This window comes from Macaca nemestrina, chromosome 1, assembly GCF_043159975.1.
Source record: "Macaca nemestrina isolate mMacNem1 chromosome 1, mMacNem.hap1, whole genome shotgun sequence".
In the NCBI taxonomy this organism is placed as follows: Eukaryota; Metazoa; Chordata; class Mammalia; order Primates; family Cercopithecidae; genus Macaca; species Macaca nemestrina.
In genome coordinates, this window is record NC_092125.1 from 194,841,422 (window position 1) to 194,857,315 (window position 15,894).

The 15,894-nt window shown below is 45.4% G+C and overlaps 1 protein-coding gene across 1 annotated transcript; it reads right to left on the reverse strand.

The window, feature by feature from the left end:
- Positions 1–2,685: 2,685 nt before the first annotated feature.
- On the reverse strand, positions 2,686–15,111 carry LOC105494772 (akirin 1). The gene is made up of 5 exons (XM_071095775.1): positions 14,768–15,111; positions 8,011–8,151; positions 4,940–5,074; positions 3,547–3,618; positions 2,686–2,923 (listed from the first exon to the last, which is right to left on the reverse strand). Exons 1-5 carry the CDS (start codon positions 14,988–14,990, stop codon positions 2,913–2,915), a joined length of 582 nt encoding a protein of 193 aa, XP_070951876.1. The 5' UTR covers positions 14,991–15,111; the 3' UTR covers positions 2,686–2,912.
- Positions 15,112–15,894: the final 783 nt, after the last annotated feature.

A 15,894-nucleotide genomic window follows, 5' to 3' on the forward strand; every position in this document is an offset into this window, starting at 1 on the left:
AACTGCCAGGATTACAGGTGTGTGCCACTGCGCTCCACTGGCTTAAATTATTGTACTCCCTGATGGTCTTCCCCTTAGGAAGATCTTAACAATTATCACTGCCTTAGGAGTTCTGATCTTCCTTTTAACTTCTGACCCAAGGATGGACACTTACTCCTTTTTTTCCCCTTACGCTTAAGACTTTATCAAGAGGATAATAACTGGAATTAAAATAGAGAAAAAAATTAACTAGCTCACCAGATATTCTGAAAACACTGGTCCTGAGAGACCCTTACAGGTTTTTGTAGGTTGATGTCTTCCTTGGTCTATAACTTCCATGTGACAAAGACATTTCTCTACCTAGGAATGCCCTTAAATTCAAGCTCTGGAAATCAAGGTCTAGAGAAAAATTACTTCATTCACCAGTCTAAGATCCACCTTCCAGGCCCCCATTTTCTGTCCCAGGAATTCTTTTCTCTAGATTATAAACACTAAACAAACATGTGTGGTCTATTTAGAACAGATCCCAAAGCCCAGCCCTGGCGGTTTGGTCTTACCTTGTGGCCTCAGAGGGCAACCTTATCATTATACGATAGCCTAACAACAACGGGTATAGTGAGAGGGTGGGGTGAGCAGGTGTCATTTTCCTTAGAGAAACCTACTCTACTTCCCAGCCAGGAGTCACTTAGTTGGAATGGGGGCTGACACTTTATAGTTAAGTGAGCACATCACACTGATCTCCAGTAAGACTTCAGTGGGGCAGCATTCCCCATTACTGGTCCAGCCTCCACAGCTTTTGATGGCCCCCACAGCTGCTCTTTCCTTATTTTGGTGTGACTTAACCACTGCAGAGTCATTCCCATTACAGCCACTGCTATGTTCCTCTTTTAGGAACAAGTGACTACCCTGAAAAAAGAAGAGATGAAACAAATCCCCTTCAAATACAAAGTAAAATCATTCTTTAATTACTAAAAAAAAAAAATCACTGTTGGGCTTTTTTTTTAAAGGTCCATAAATCTTCAATGCAATGTTTAACTGGGGAAATGGTTATAGCAGCTCTCCCATAAGTTATGTGAATTAATAAACATTATCACAGTATTAAGAAAGCAAGGTAAACAAATAGCTTAAGTATTTTATTTGTTTGCAACTAAGCTTGTTAACACTATATAATGAAAATGTACAAAGAATAATGTTGCAGTTTTTGGTTAGATTTAAGTCAAAGACATTCATTAATAAGGAATCTTCGAATGTGAATATTCCAGAAATTTCTCTAAGCCATCTGATCAGAACAACTGTCTCTGAATATTACCTTACTTTGGAAGGTATTGGCATACATTTGAATTAAACTCAGAATTTTTCAAAATAAGCCCTAATTAAAAAAACTATTCTATATTCAAAGTAAAACAATATTAATAGAACTTTCCTTTCCAGAAACAATAAAGGAAACAAGGCATTTTGTAAAATGTGGTCCTGAACAAGTCACAGTAAAAAATAAATGTATACTTAACTTCCACCTCCTCAAAACAGAGGCTACTTTCTGTTCCTCAGCCTTGGAAACAAGGTGAAGAACAGCCTATGTGCGACTTTGGGCAGGGGGTTGCCAAAACAAAGCTGAAGCAGTTGACCATGGACACCTCAAAGGAATTCGGGAGAATCTGACCAAAGGATCCAAATTCTATGGTTTTTTTGAGACGAAGTCTCGTTTTGTCACCCAGGTTGGAGTGCAGTGGGGCGATCTGTGCTCACTGCAACCTCCACCTCCAAGGTTCAAGCGATTCTCCTGCCTCAGCCTCCCAAGCAGCTGGGATTACAGGCGCCTGCCACCACGCCCAGCTTATTTTGTTGTATTTTTAGTAGAGACGAGGTTTCACCGTATTGGCCAGGGTGGTCTCAAACTCCTGACCTCAAGCGATCCGCATGCCTCCGACTCCCAAAGTGCTGGGATTATAGGCGTGAGCCACTACGTCCAGCCCAAATTATATTTTTAATAACTAATACAAAGGTGAAGTGGCTCCTCCCAAGTAGCAGTGCTGCCGGGGCCTGGCCCAGGCCTAGCCCTGAGCTCACCTCTCATGCTCCCAAGCAAACCCTGATGCTCCTGCTCCAGGGTAGACCTTTTCCCTTTAGAGGTTCAGTGTCCAGGGAGCTCTATGATTGTGTGAATGAGGTGAGCGCCGACTCCATGTGAGTATTTTAAGGCTTGGAGTCAAAGTATTTTCCTAACATGCCCAGGCAGAGTCCATGTGTCAATGGCCCATCTCCAGTTTGTTCTAATTTCTCACCACGCATCTGTAGATGTAGGACCGCAGACCTTCGCTTTATCATCATAATCACATCTAATGTCCATCCTAACTTACGATTCATGTTCTGTGCCTGGAAACAGTCCCTGTATTTAACAATACCTACACATAAAAACAATCCACTGTTACAACTTATATGGTCACAAAACATTAATGATCTCCTGTAGACCAAGCAAATGTTTTTTTACCATAATTGTCGTGCACCAAATTCACAGCCAGAATCCCCAAGATAAAAAAATTTTTTTTTGCACAATACAAATAACTTAAAATACACATACACACATATACACACACTCTCACACGCACTTCTTACAGAACTGTGCTTGGGGAAACTCCATTTGTTGAGTGCCACTGAAGGCATATTTTGCTAAACTGCTGCTCCAGGTATTTTTGTTTGGAAAATCTATCACAGTAGGGCACAGCTGTTTATTGGATGAGCAGAAAAGAAAGATATGCTTGTGGCAACCAGAAAGTTTTACGGTCTTTCAAGTTGTATAAAATGGACCTGCAGAAACGTTTAAGTGTTCTCAGGATGCAAAGTTGGAGCTGAAATGTGATATCAAACCAGTTGCAAAAAGTGTACAGCAGCCATCTCTTGAGGTCAAACCTGGTATCCAGATATGTGACAAAGCTTCAGGACACATCTGTAAATTAGGAATAAAAAACAAAAAGGTAAGAATACTAAAAATTGGAGTGTCATGCTTTAAAAATTTTCACTAATAGTAAACGTGAGAAATAGCATGAACGATGAGTCACCACTTAAAAGATACTAAAAATCAAGAATTTAAGGAACCTGACTCAAATTCAGTTAGATATACAGCTGTTTATATTTTATGCTTTGACTATCTGGTAGTTGCAAATTATTTAGGATAAGAAATCCTGACCACACTTGATAAACTAACTTAAGGAATCAACTTTCATAAATTAACAACTGAAACCATCTTTCTGGAGAAAAGACAGGTAACAAATTGGTGCTTGAGTCAGACTACCTAGATTTTAATCCTAGCTGAACCACTAGCTATATAAGCTTGGGCAAATTATTTAACCTCTGTAAGTGCTATCTTTACCGGTAAAATGCAGCTAATAATAGTACTCCCTCATAGGGTCACTGTGAGGATTATATAAGCTTTGGTGTGGATTTAATGCGCTTAGCACACTGGCAGGCACATTTTATTTCACAGGGACTTTTTACTCTCAGGAGTTAAGATTCAGTGTAGAAATTTTGCTCTTGAAACAGAAAATTCAAAGAAAATGTAGCAATACTTACAGCTTGTTGGCCTTGTCCCATACCGTCGCATAATCTGATCATGTGTGAATTTCACAAAAGATTCATATTGTTCTGTGAGAAGACGGTACATACTTATCCTCAGCAACTCTCCCTCAATTTTTAAGAATCAAGCGTCAGGATGACAAATAGCTTCCCAATATGAATTCTCCACTCTTCCTCTTAGAACCCAGAGCCTGCCCTAGCCTTGCTTTCACTCTACTGTTCCTCCCAAATCACAACCAACTCTCCACATCCTATGACTTCTACTAGGAAGTTTGACTATGTTGACAATACTGCACTCTTCCATAACACCTGTTGAGAGTTTAGTACAGTATCACAACCATCTGTTTACCAGCCAGCTAGCCCAAATGGCCTACTCAATGCCTTTACTGACACACAAAATTATTGCAAGAGCTTGGTTTGTTTCTTTTCAGAAATGCAAATGAAAAATCCCTTCCACTGGGCAAAGTGTAGCACTCCTGTAATGCCAGCACTCTGGGAAGCTGAGGTGGAGTATTTCTTGAGGCCTAGAGCTGGAGACTCCTGGAGCTGGGCTCATAGCAAAACCTTGTCTCTATTTAAAAAACAAGGCCGGGCGCGGTGGCTCAAGCCTGTAATCCCAGCACTTTGGGAGGCCGAGACGGGCGGATCACGAGGTCAGGAGATCGAAACCATCCTGGCTAACACGGTGAAACCCCGTCTCTACTAAAAAATACAAAAAACTAGCCGGGCACGGTGGCGGGCGCCTGTAGTCCCAACTACTCGGGAGGCTGAGGCAGGAGAATGGCGTGAACCCGGGAGGCGGAGCTTGCAGTGAGCTGAGATCCGGCCACTGCACTCCAGCCTGGGCGACAGAGCGAGACTCCGTCTCAAAAAAAAAAAAAAAAAAAAAAAAAACAAAGTCCTGGCCGGGCGCAGTGGCTCACACCTGTAATCCCAGCAGTTTGGGAGACCAAGGTGGGCGGATCACCTGAGGTTAGGAGTTCCAGACCAGCCTGACCAACATGCAGACACCCCGTCTCCACTAAAAATACAAAAAAAATTAGCTAGGCATGGTGGCGCATGTAATCCCAGCTACTCAGGAGGCTGAGGCAGGAGAATTGCTTGAACCTGGGAGGCGGAGGTTGTGGCGAGCCGAGATCGCACCATTGCACTCCAGCCTGGGCAACAACAGCGAAACTCCATCTCAAAAAACAAACAAACAAAACAACAAAGTCCTTCCATATAATGTATAAATGACGTGTTTGCAACTACCAAAGAGTAACTTCAATACCCTCAACTCAATAAACTCCCTTGCATGAAGTCCTACTCTCTTTTTCTAAGTTATTTAACTGGCGTTAATTCTTAACTGAACCCTGTTAAGGACAATGACATAGTTACTGCCTCGGCCTACCTGCTAGTTTGGTATTGAGGATTTGCTCATACTCCTCCCGAATTTTATCTTCATAGTCTTTTAAGAGACGCTCACATATTATTCCAACTTGTCGGAGGGTAAAGGTGGGCTGGTCCTTCTTCATCCATGAGGAACCTGGCCAAAAGAAAAAGTGAGTATGGGCCAGGTGCGGTGGTTCACACCTATAATCCCAGCACTTTAGGAGGCCAAGGCAGGTGGATCATCTGAGGTGGAGAGTTCGAGACCAGACTGACCAACGTGGAGACACCCTGTCCCTACTAAAAATACAAAATTAGCCAGGCGTGGTGGGGCATGCACATAATCCCAGCTACTCAGGAGGCTGAGCCAGGAGAATTGCTTGAGGTGGAGGTTGCAGTGAGTTGAGATTGTGTCACTGCACTCCAGACTGGGCAACAGTAAAACGCCATCTCAAAAAAAAAAAAAAAAAAAGGCCGGGCGCAGTGGCCATGCCTATAATCCCAGCACTTTTGGAGGTCGAGATGGGCGGATCACCTGAGGTCAGGAGTTCGAGACCAGCCTGACCAACATGAAGAAACCCCCATCTCTACTAAAAATACCAAAAAATTAGCTGGGCAAGGTGGCGGGCACCTGTAATCCCCGCTACTCGGGAGGCTGAGATAGGAGAATCACTTGAACCTGAGAGGCAGAGGTTGCAGTGAGCCGAGATCACACCACTGCACTCCAAACTGGGAACAAGAGTGAAACTCTGTCTCAAAAAAAAAAAAAGAAAAAAAGGTTGTCCTAATCAGGTTCACTGACAGAAGATTTGAATTCAGTACAGAGATAAGTCACAGGGATAAGCTTCTACTAGCCTGGTTCTGGAGCTGGCAAGTGAACAGATCCCACAAGTGGCTTTCTGATCATGATAAAAGCAGCAGCCCTGGCCAGGCATGGTGGCTCTCACCCGTAATTCCAGCACTTTGGAGGCCAAGACAGGTGGATCACTTGAGGTCAGGAGTTTGAGACCAGCCTGGCCAACATGGTGAAACCCCGTGTCTACTAAAAATACAAAAAATAGCCAGGCGTGCTGGTGGGCGCCTGTAGTCCCAGCTACTCAGGAGGCTGAGACAGCAGAATTGCTTGAACCTAGGAGGTGAAGGTTCCAGCGAGCTGAGATCATGCCACTGCACTCCAGCCTGGGCGACAGAGAAATATTCCATCTCAAAAAACAAAAAACAAACAAACAAAAAAAGCGGGGGGGTGGGGGTGGGGGGCAGCCCTGGTGGCAGCCCAGTTCTGAGTTGTTCTTCAAAGCTCAGGCTAAAATCTGTTTCTTTGGCCATTTGTTAGCCTGTAAGCCATTTAACACCCTGGAACAAATAATTTTTTGCTTAAACTAACTAAAGGATATATTTTTTCTCTACAAATAAAATTTAACCAAAACATCTCACTAGTCATTATTTGTAATTGTTTTGTTAACCATAACATATCCTATTACTTTAAAATTATATTACTGAAATCTCAAGAGAATAGTGCTTGTTGTAACCACTGACAGGTTTATCATGTATGTGCAAGAGCAATTAGAAAGGGTGCAGTTCCAGAGCCAGGAACTCTGGATTTTTTTTTTTTTTTTTTTTTGAGACGGAGTCTCGCTCTGTAGCCCAGGCTGGAGTGCAGTGGCCGGATCTCAGCTCACTGCAAGCTCCGCCTCCCGGGTTCACGCCATTCTCCGGCCTCAGCCTCCCGAGTAGCTGGGACTACAGGCGCTGCCACCTCGTCCGGCTATTTTTTGTATTTCTTAGTAGAGACGGGGTTTCACCGTGTTAGCCAGGATGGTCTCGATCTCCTGACCTCGTGATCCGCCCATCTTGGCCTCCCAAAGTGCTGGGATTACAGGCTTGAGCCACCGCGCCCGGCCGGAACTCTGGATTTAAAAAAATAATAATTTGTTAAGGTAAACGTCACATAACATAGAAGCAATCACTTCAAAGCAAACAAGACAGTGGCATTTAGCATAATCAAAATGTTGCGCTACTACCACCACTTCTAGTTCCAGAACACTTCCATCACTACAAAAACTAAAACCCCTTACCCATCAAGCAGTATCTCATTCTCCCCTAACCCTAATTCCGGCCAAACCCCAGTTCATATTTTGTAAGGAGACAATTTTTAATCAAGCTAACTTTTAACCTTTAGAACTGTTAAGTAGAATACTTTGTGAGGAAATAGACTCTTCTGCTGTTAAAGGAGACAGATTTCACCACCACTGGAGATGGTCAAACACTGGGCTGTTGAACCCCAACAAGAGGCAATATGGCAGGCAAAACTGAGTCACTACATGACCATAAAGATCGTCTCCAACCTTGAGATTCTATTTTTTAGCACATCCTCTTTGACCACTTGTCAATAATGAGCAGTCCCTGTTGAACAGAGCTTTTTGCAATTATGGAAATATCTTGTAATTGTATGTACAATACAACAACCATATGTGGCTACCAAGTACCTGAAATGTGACTACTGAAAAAAAAAAACTTTTTCTTTTTTTGAGACAGAGACTCACTCTGTCACCCAGACTGTAGTACAGTGGTGTGACCTCAGCTCACTGTAACCTCAGCCTCCTGAGTAGCTGGGATTACAGGTGCGAGCCACCATGCCTGGCTAATTTTTTTGTATTTTTAGTAGAGATGAGGTTTTGCCATGTTGGCCAGGCTGGTCTTGAACTCTTGCCCTCAGGAGATCCGCCTGCCTCAGTCTCCCAAAGTGCTAGGATTACAGGCATGAGCCACCTCGCCCAGCCAAAATTTTATCTAATTTTAATTAGTTTAAAATTAAATAGCCCATATGTGGCTATTTATTACATACTGGCTACAACATTACACATTGCAGTTATACAGGAAGATAGTCTTGTATTGATTGGGTGGATGGAAGCACATCAAATCAATGTGAGGTTTCTTCCAATTTCATGACTGTATAGTTTTAAAAACATCTTTAAGTATTAATATACCCACTTTAGCAACTGTATTACATTAGAGGAGGCCAATTCTGGATTCATCATTATAAGCACCATTTACAAACCCTTACGTGGATTTTGCAGATCAAAGCGGGCTTACCTGGAGAGCTAGGTGCTGTGAGTGCTGAGGAGTGAGGTTGACTTTCCGAAGCACAAGCTTCACTCTGATTAAGAACAACTTCTAAATGTCTCCACCTCTGATAACGACTATATTCTTGTTTTATGTTCTGAAAAATTTGCTCTAACAAAAAAGAAACAAACTTGAGCTTTCACTTTATTGTCTCGTTTCTTCAAACTTTCTTCAGAAGTGGGAAGAGACAAAGATCTTCTGACTAGACTTCAGATACTCCCTTTGGCATGTAGGTCTCAATCTTTCCCTCTCCCCACATAAACAAGCAAAATGTTGATACTGTACAAAGCACTCCCCAGTGTCTTCAAAGACAGTATGTTCTTATTGCCACTATTTCAACAATGCATAAAAGAACAGCTACTTTGGCATAAACCAGCCAGAGTTCCCTTTACTCGTTCTCCTGTGGCAATGAACACAAGATCTGCAATTAGCTAGATGGTTAACTAGTACAATCTACAGTAAAAGAAACCTCTGTTTACCTAACAGGGACTATTTTTTAATCTCCTTTAAATTTTACAATTTCACAAACTAGGGTATTAAGGGGTGAGTCTCATCCTGCCCAAGGCCTTCTAACAAGGAAGCTCTTGTCCCGTATGGGACTTTAAAAAAGCATCTTTGGAACCGGAAGTGGTGGCTCCAAAGCTGGGTGTAATCCCAGCTACTCTGCAGGCTGAGGGGGGAGGATCCCTTGAGCCCAGGAGACTAGCCTGAACAACACAGCAAAATCTCATCTCAACAAAAAACCACAGGGGAGCCTGGATGATTTATCTAAAAAACAAATCAAAACAAACTTTGGGAAAGAGGGCAGCAGAAACCATTATGTTTGCAGTGTGGACACTGACCAAGGAAATAACTGAGATTTAACGTCTACAAGTGATGGCCAGGGCTTAGAAAATAATTTTCTGATCCTAAGAGGCAACGCAGTGTGTGGGGAGATTCTAAGTCAAGGTAATCACAAAGCAAATTTGCTAACACTATTAAAGGGAGCCCAGGAAACACAAATTACTAACTACCTTGAAATACACTCCTAGAAACAACAAAGAATCTGAAAGGATGTGGTTTTCAAGTTCTTTGTTTGTACCTACTAATTTAAAAAAAAAGATAACTGTACCCATCTCAAACAACTCAAATTATTCTAGTGTATACTTTGCTATATAACCACCTTTTTTTTAAAGGAGGTATTAACAATGCCACTTTGCTTCTTACTAGCTGTGTGACTATAACCTTGAGAAGTTATTCAAGATCTTTACTTCTTCAATATAAACATCAAATACCTACCTGATAAGGTGATAAAAATAAAAACCAAAGATAACAATAATGTCATAACAAGTGACAGTACAGTCCAGGAACTGACATGAATTCAAGTGGTTCCACACATAGTCAAACTCCCTAAATACTGGAATAATGTTCAGCCTAAATACTGGAATTGTTCAGCCTAAATACTGGAACAATGTAGGAGATGCTTTAAGAGTGCTATGGGCCGGCTGGGTATGGTGGCTCACGCCTGTAATCCCAGCACTTTGGGAGGCTGAGGCAGGCAGATCACAAGGTCATGAGATCGACACTATCTTGGCTAACATGGTAAAACACTGTCTCTACTAAAAATACAAAAAATTAGCCGGGCGTGGTGGCGGGTGCCTGTAGTCCCAGCTACTCGGGAAGCTGAGGCAGGAGAATTACTTGAACCCGGGAGGCGGAGGTTGCATTGAGCCGAGATTGCGCCACTGCACTCCACCCTGAGAAACACAATGAGACTCTGTCTCAAAAAACAAACAAACAAACAAACAAAAAAGAGTGCCATGGGCCAGGCACAGTGGCTCAAGCCTGCAATCCAGCACTTTGGAAGGCCTAGATGGGAGGATCACTTGAGGCCAGCCTGGGCAACATAACAAGACCCAGTATCAAAAAAAAAAAAAAAAAAAAAAAAAAGGCTGCGCATGGTGGCTCACGCCTGTAATCCCAGCCCTTTGGGAGGCCCAGGCAGGCGGATCACCTAAAATCAGGAGTTAGAGACCAGCCTGGCCAACATGGCAAAATTGTCTCTACTAAAAACACAAAAATTAGCTGGGCATGGTGGCATGCACCTGTAATCCCAGCTACTTGGGAGGTTGAGGCAGGAGAATTGCTTCAACCCGGGAGGCGGAGGTTGCAGCGAGCTGAGATCACGCCTTTGGACTCCAGTCTGGATGACAGAGTAAGACTCTGCCTCAAAAAAAAAAAAAAAAGGAAGAGGAAGACAGTGCTATGAAGCTCATATTTTAGATCCCTGAATTTATTAAGTTTTCACTTCATTTTATTTTTTGAGAGAGAGTTACTCTGTTGTCCAGGCTGTAGTGCAAATAGCACAATCTCAGCTCACTGCAACCTCTACCTCCCAGGTTCAAGTGATTCTCCTGCCTCAGCCTCCAGAGTAGTTGAGATTACAGGCACCCGCCACCATACCCAGCTAAATTTTTGTATTTTTAGTAGAGACAGGGTTTCGCCATGTTGGCCAGACTGGTCTCAAACTCCTGATCTCAGCTGATCCACCCGCCTCAGCCTCCCAAAGTGCTGGGAATACAGGCGAGAGCCACCGCTGCCCCACTTCATTTTAAAATGTCTTATTCCTCAAGCCAGAGCCAATACAAGGATAAGAACTAGAAATACTTGAAACAAGAAAGGACAAGTAAGAGGAAAATGCTCAAGAGAACAGAAGGTCTTTGATAAACCTCTGCCTCCTGTATGGCAATGTTAACAAATGGAAAGATACTATTTTGAGGGTGGTAGGACTAAGAAGTCCAGAAATCTAAACACGGTATCCATGGGAAAAAAATAAGAAAGTAGACATGATTTTCTTCTGAAGAAGGCCATATAAAACACAAAATTTTTTTTAAAAAGAAAAACCCAAATTTCATTTTAACAGTGGATAATTTTAATCCTTGCCTCCATTACTTGAGATGTTGCTGCCAGATTCTTTCAGGTCTAAGCCCATCCTCCACACTCTACAGTGTTCCTACCTGCTGCAAACCAAAAATCAAACTCTTGAACATGGCAGTCAACACTTTCCAAGATCTGGCCTCAATTTATTTTCCTGGTTCCATCTGGATTCCACTACAATTCATTCACATTATTCTTTCCTTAAATTGTGGATTTTTTGGACTTTGCTCTCACAGTTACCCTGTGCTCGAAATGGGACTATTGCTCAAACTTTATCAAGACTCAGCTAGCTGGGCGCAGTGGCCCACGCCTGTAATCCCAGCACTTTGGAAGCCCGAGGTGGGCAGATCACTTGAGGTCAGGAGTTCGAGACCAGCTTGGCCAACATAGTGAAACCCTGTCTCGATTAAAAATACAAAAATTAGCAGGCTGGGTGCAGTGGCTCATGCCTGTAACCCCAGGACTTTGGGAGGCTGAGGCGGGCAGATCACCTGAGGTCAGGTGTTTGAGACCAGCCTGACCAACATGATGAAACCCCATTTCTATTAAAAATACAAAAATTAGCTGGGCATGGTGGTATGCACCTCTAATCCCAGCGATTTGGGAGGTTGAGGCAGAAGAATCGCTTGAACCTGGGAGGTAGAGGTTGCAGTGAGCTGAGATCACACTACTGCACTCCAGTCTGGGAAACAAGAATGAAATGCCATCTCAAAAAAAAAAAAAAAATTAGCCAAGCGTGGTGACGCATGCCTGTAATCCCAGCTACTGGGGAGGCTGAGGCAGGAGAATCGCTTTAACACGGGCGACGGGGGTGGCAGTGAGCCGAGATTGCGCCACTACACTCCAGCCTGGGTAACAGAGCCTGGGCAACAGAGTGACTCTGTCTCAAAAAAAAAAAAAAAAAAAAAAGACTCAGCTAAAACGCTACTGTGGTCAGCAACCCCTTCCTCCATGCCTGGAATCCACCTACCACTCAATAAAGATTTAAGCAATAAAAGCCTTAGTTCTACAGGATCTTTCCACAAAAAGTACCATACAGATTGAGCATCCCTCATCCAACATGCCTGAGACAGAAGTTTTGGATTGCGGAATAGTTCCATTATACTTACCAATTGAACATCCCTTACCCCAAATCAGAAAAACTCCAATGAATAAGTATTTCCTTTAAGTGTCATATTGACACTCAGTTTTTGGAACAGTTCAGACTTTGCAGCATTTTGGATTCCAGAAAAATTACCCAGCTAATTTTTGAGTTGTTTTATTTTTGAGATGGAGTTTAGCTCTTGTTGCCCAGGCTGGAGTGCAATGGCGCCATCTCGGCTCACCACAATCTCCGCCTCCCAGGTTCAAACCAGTCTCCTGCCTCAACCTTCCAAGTAGCTGGGATTACAGGCATGCACCACCACTCCCGGCTAATTTTGTATTTTTAGTAGAGACGGGATTTCTCCATGTTGGTCAGGGTGGTCTCAGACTCCCGACCTCAAGTAATCCGCCTGCCTCTGCCTCCCAAAGTGCTGGGATTACAGGAGTGAGCCACTGTGCCCGGCCTTAGAATTCTTTTGTGGAAACAAGGTCTCATTATGTTGCATAGACTTGTCTCGAACTCCTGGGCTCAAGCAATCCGCCTGCCTTAGCCTCCCAAAGTGTAGGGATTGCAAGTGTGAGCCACCACACCCTGCCCACTTTTTTTTTTTTGAGATGGAGTTTTGCTCTTGTTGCCCAAGGCTGGAGTGCAATGGTGTGATCTCCGCTCACAGCAACCTCTGCCTCCCGGGTTCAAAGGATTCTCCTGCCTCAGCTTCCCTAGTAGCTGGGATTACAGGCCCACGCCACCACTCGCCCCACAACAAAAACCACTTTTTTTAAGATGGAGTCTCGCTCTGTCGCCAGGCTGGAGTGCAGTGGCACGAGCTTGGCTCAATGCAACCTCCGCCTCCCGAGTTTGAGTGATCTCTTGCCTCAGCCTCCTGCGTAGCTGGGATGGCGCCAGCCACCACGACCGGCTATTTTTAGTAGAAACGGGGTTTCACCATGTTGGCCAGGATGGTCTCGGTCTCTTGATCTTGTGATCCACCCGCCATGGCCTCCCAAAGTGCTGGGATTACAGGCGTAAGCCACCTCGCCTGGCCCAAAAATCACTTACAAAGCAGCTACTGTAATGTGAACTACAACCGAATTAGTCTAGAGGGTAGTATTGAAAAAATAAAACATTTACATTAAACCCATCACTTTATACTTTTCAAAATATTTTCTGCAACTATCTTGAGGGTTCTTCAACAAAAGATAGGGCAAATATTAACTCCAATTTGCACAAGTGAGACCCAAAAAGATTATGGACTATCTTTAGGTATCTGCAGGAGCCAAGGAAGAACAAAACATCCCTGCAAGTGGCCATCTGTGGCGCCTGTCTTTGAGGGTTCTTTAAAATGGACTTTTGCAAACATTATCTCATTCTGTACATAAGGTTATACAACAATGAATGGCCAGGGAATTTAAAGTAGAACAGCGTTTTTATGGGCAGGTTAATCAGGTAATGGATAAGAGACGAAGTAATTACTCTTTTGGGATTAGCAAACAGAAGGGAAAAACATGATAAGGGCACAGAGCGGTGGGTCTGGAGGAAACAGCAGAGGCACAGTTTGAAAAAAATGCGTAAGAGACTGACTAGGTAAGATATGGTCACAGTGCATAAGTACTTGGAATTCTAGAATAAAAAAGTGAACTCGAGTTAAGGATATGAAGTCTGGGAGAGCTTTAGCGGGGTATAGGAATCTTGGTGTGAGGCAGAAGGCCTGCAATTTGCATTGCAAATCGATATGCAGAGGGAGGAGGAAATGAAACCTGAAGGCACTGCTACTGAAAAGGGGTGAAGAAAGGATGATTTTAGGGTGAGCCTAAGGTTTTGCTTAAGCTTGAGGAATAGAAGAAGACACAAATAAACGACTTGCCCTAATCCATTATTGAGACGTCCCCCTCATTTCCGGAAGTCCTTTAAAATCGCAGAATATTAATGCTGAAGCACCCTCCCCTCTACTCCTGCGCTATGAGGTGTCTACTGTAATGCCAGTCCTTCCTTTTCCTTGGACAAAGTGGAATGCATTACTGGAGAGTCCCTGTTAAGGACAGTTACATTCTTGGTTCTGTAGAACCTCCGTACGTCGTAGGATTCTCAAATTCTAGCTAATGATCTACCGATTTCAAGCCATATATGGTGCAAGGCAATAGCCACATAATAAAAGAACGTGGCCAGTCCCTTAGAAATGATCAGGTTGAAATTGGATTCCGTGACTCTTCCGGCGGCCTCTGAGTCCCTAAAGACTTCTGGAAATCATGTCTCCCTACAAGCTACACAGTACAGCGGTAAACAGCACGCACTCGCGCCCCTTCCCGGTAACCCGCCCCCAACCCACCCCCGCCCTCCAGGCCAGGTTCGTGAGCAGAATCCAATTCTCCATGGCCCACTGGATCTGCAGGATGGCTCGGTGTAGACCCGGCCAGCGGAGGCAGGAGGGGCTTCAGCGACAAGGAGGGCCCTGAGCGGCCAGAGGTATTCCCATCTTCCTCTTTGGTGTCCACCCCTCCAGGCTCTCCTGCTCCAGGAAAACCGAAAACCGACCCTGTGGCCCCACAACCCCTCCCGGATGCCTCCCATCCCCGGAAGCAACCAGACCCAGCGGCATCCCAGTTCCCTTTTCTCAAGGCAAAGAAGGGGTCCCTGGGTAAACTGGCCTGGTATTCCCAACCCTCCCCCAACGCCCCCAAAAAATGCCTGGGCCTGGCTTCCTGCCAAGCCCGCAGCAGCGCAGGTTACCCGGAGTTGGAAGGCGCCGCTCGCTGCCGGGCGGGGCGGGCTGCTGCAGACTCTGCGGTGGGGTCTGCGTCTGAAACGGCGGCGGCGGCGGCTCGGCGTCCGGGGGCCTGAGGCCCGGAGTGGGGCCGGGCAGAGGGGCGCAGCGCCGCCGCTTCGGGGAGCCGGGACTCAGCAGCGCCGCCTCGAACTCCATGGGCCGCTTCAGCGTCGCCCCGCACGCCATGCTGCTGAGGGGCCAGGAACCGGGAGCGGACGCGGCGGTAACTGCGGCCCAAGCTCCGGCTCCTCAGCGGGGCTCGCCAGCCAAGCCGGCTCCAATGGCGCCTCCAGCACCCGGCAGCGGCGCTGGCCCCGCCTTCTGTGACGTCACGGGCGCACGCCATCGCCCGACAGAGGGGGGCAGGCCGGAAGAGGGTGGCTCTGCGAGGCTGGTCAGCGCCGGCCCGGCCCGGGGCACCCCCTGTTGAAGAAATGGAACGGTCTGGGCGGAGAGCGTGGTCACCAAGCAACACCGGGAAGGCCCCCACCCCCACCCCCGCCCCTCCCAGGGTCCCATCCCCCCCCCCCCCCCCGGCTTTGGGGCTGTAGCGCCCGGGTGGCCCCTAAGGTTTTCGCACCTGCGCTGCGCGGGCGTGGGGGAGGGGAGAACTTGAAGGGGTCTGGTGAGGGGCCGTGGGGGTCTGGTGACTCCAAAAACAACGTTCTAGGCCGCTCTCGTCCCCATGATAAAAGGGTGATTGTTAAAGGTCATCAAGGGCATTCCGCTGAGTCCTGGGAAGTCTGCACTTAAACAGAAACGATTATTGGAGGATGGGCTTTAGCAAGTCCATGAACCCCATGAAATTATTTGCAGATTTGTGGGGTGGGAGCGAGGGTGGGGATGTTTGTGGGAGTATTTTTGAGATAGCTGACCCATACCTTAAGCACCTCACCGAAGGGATATGTTACTTTAAAAAGTTGAGAATACACAAAAAGCACCCACTGGCTTAAACCGTGTTAGAATGGCTTCAGAGTGTTAAGAACTTCAGCTAGTAGCTGATTTGCCATTCTTCCCATCTGACTTGGCAGCTCAGGTTCTTCCTCGTCTTTCTGAATTCTTTACAGCAATACCAACTGTAAAGTGCTTT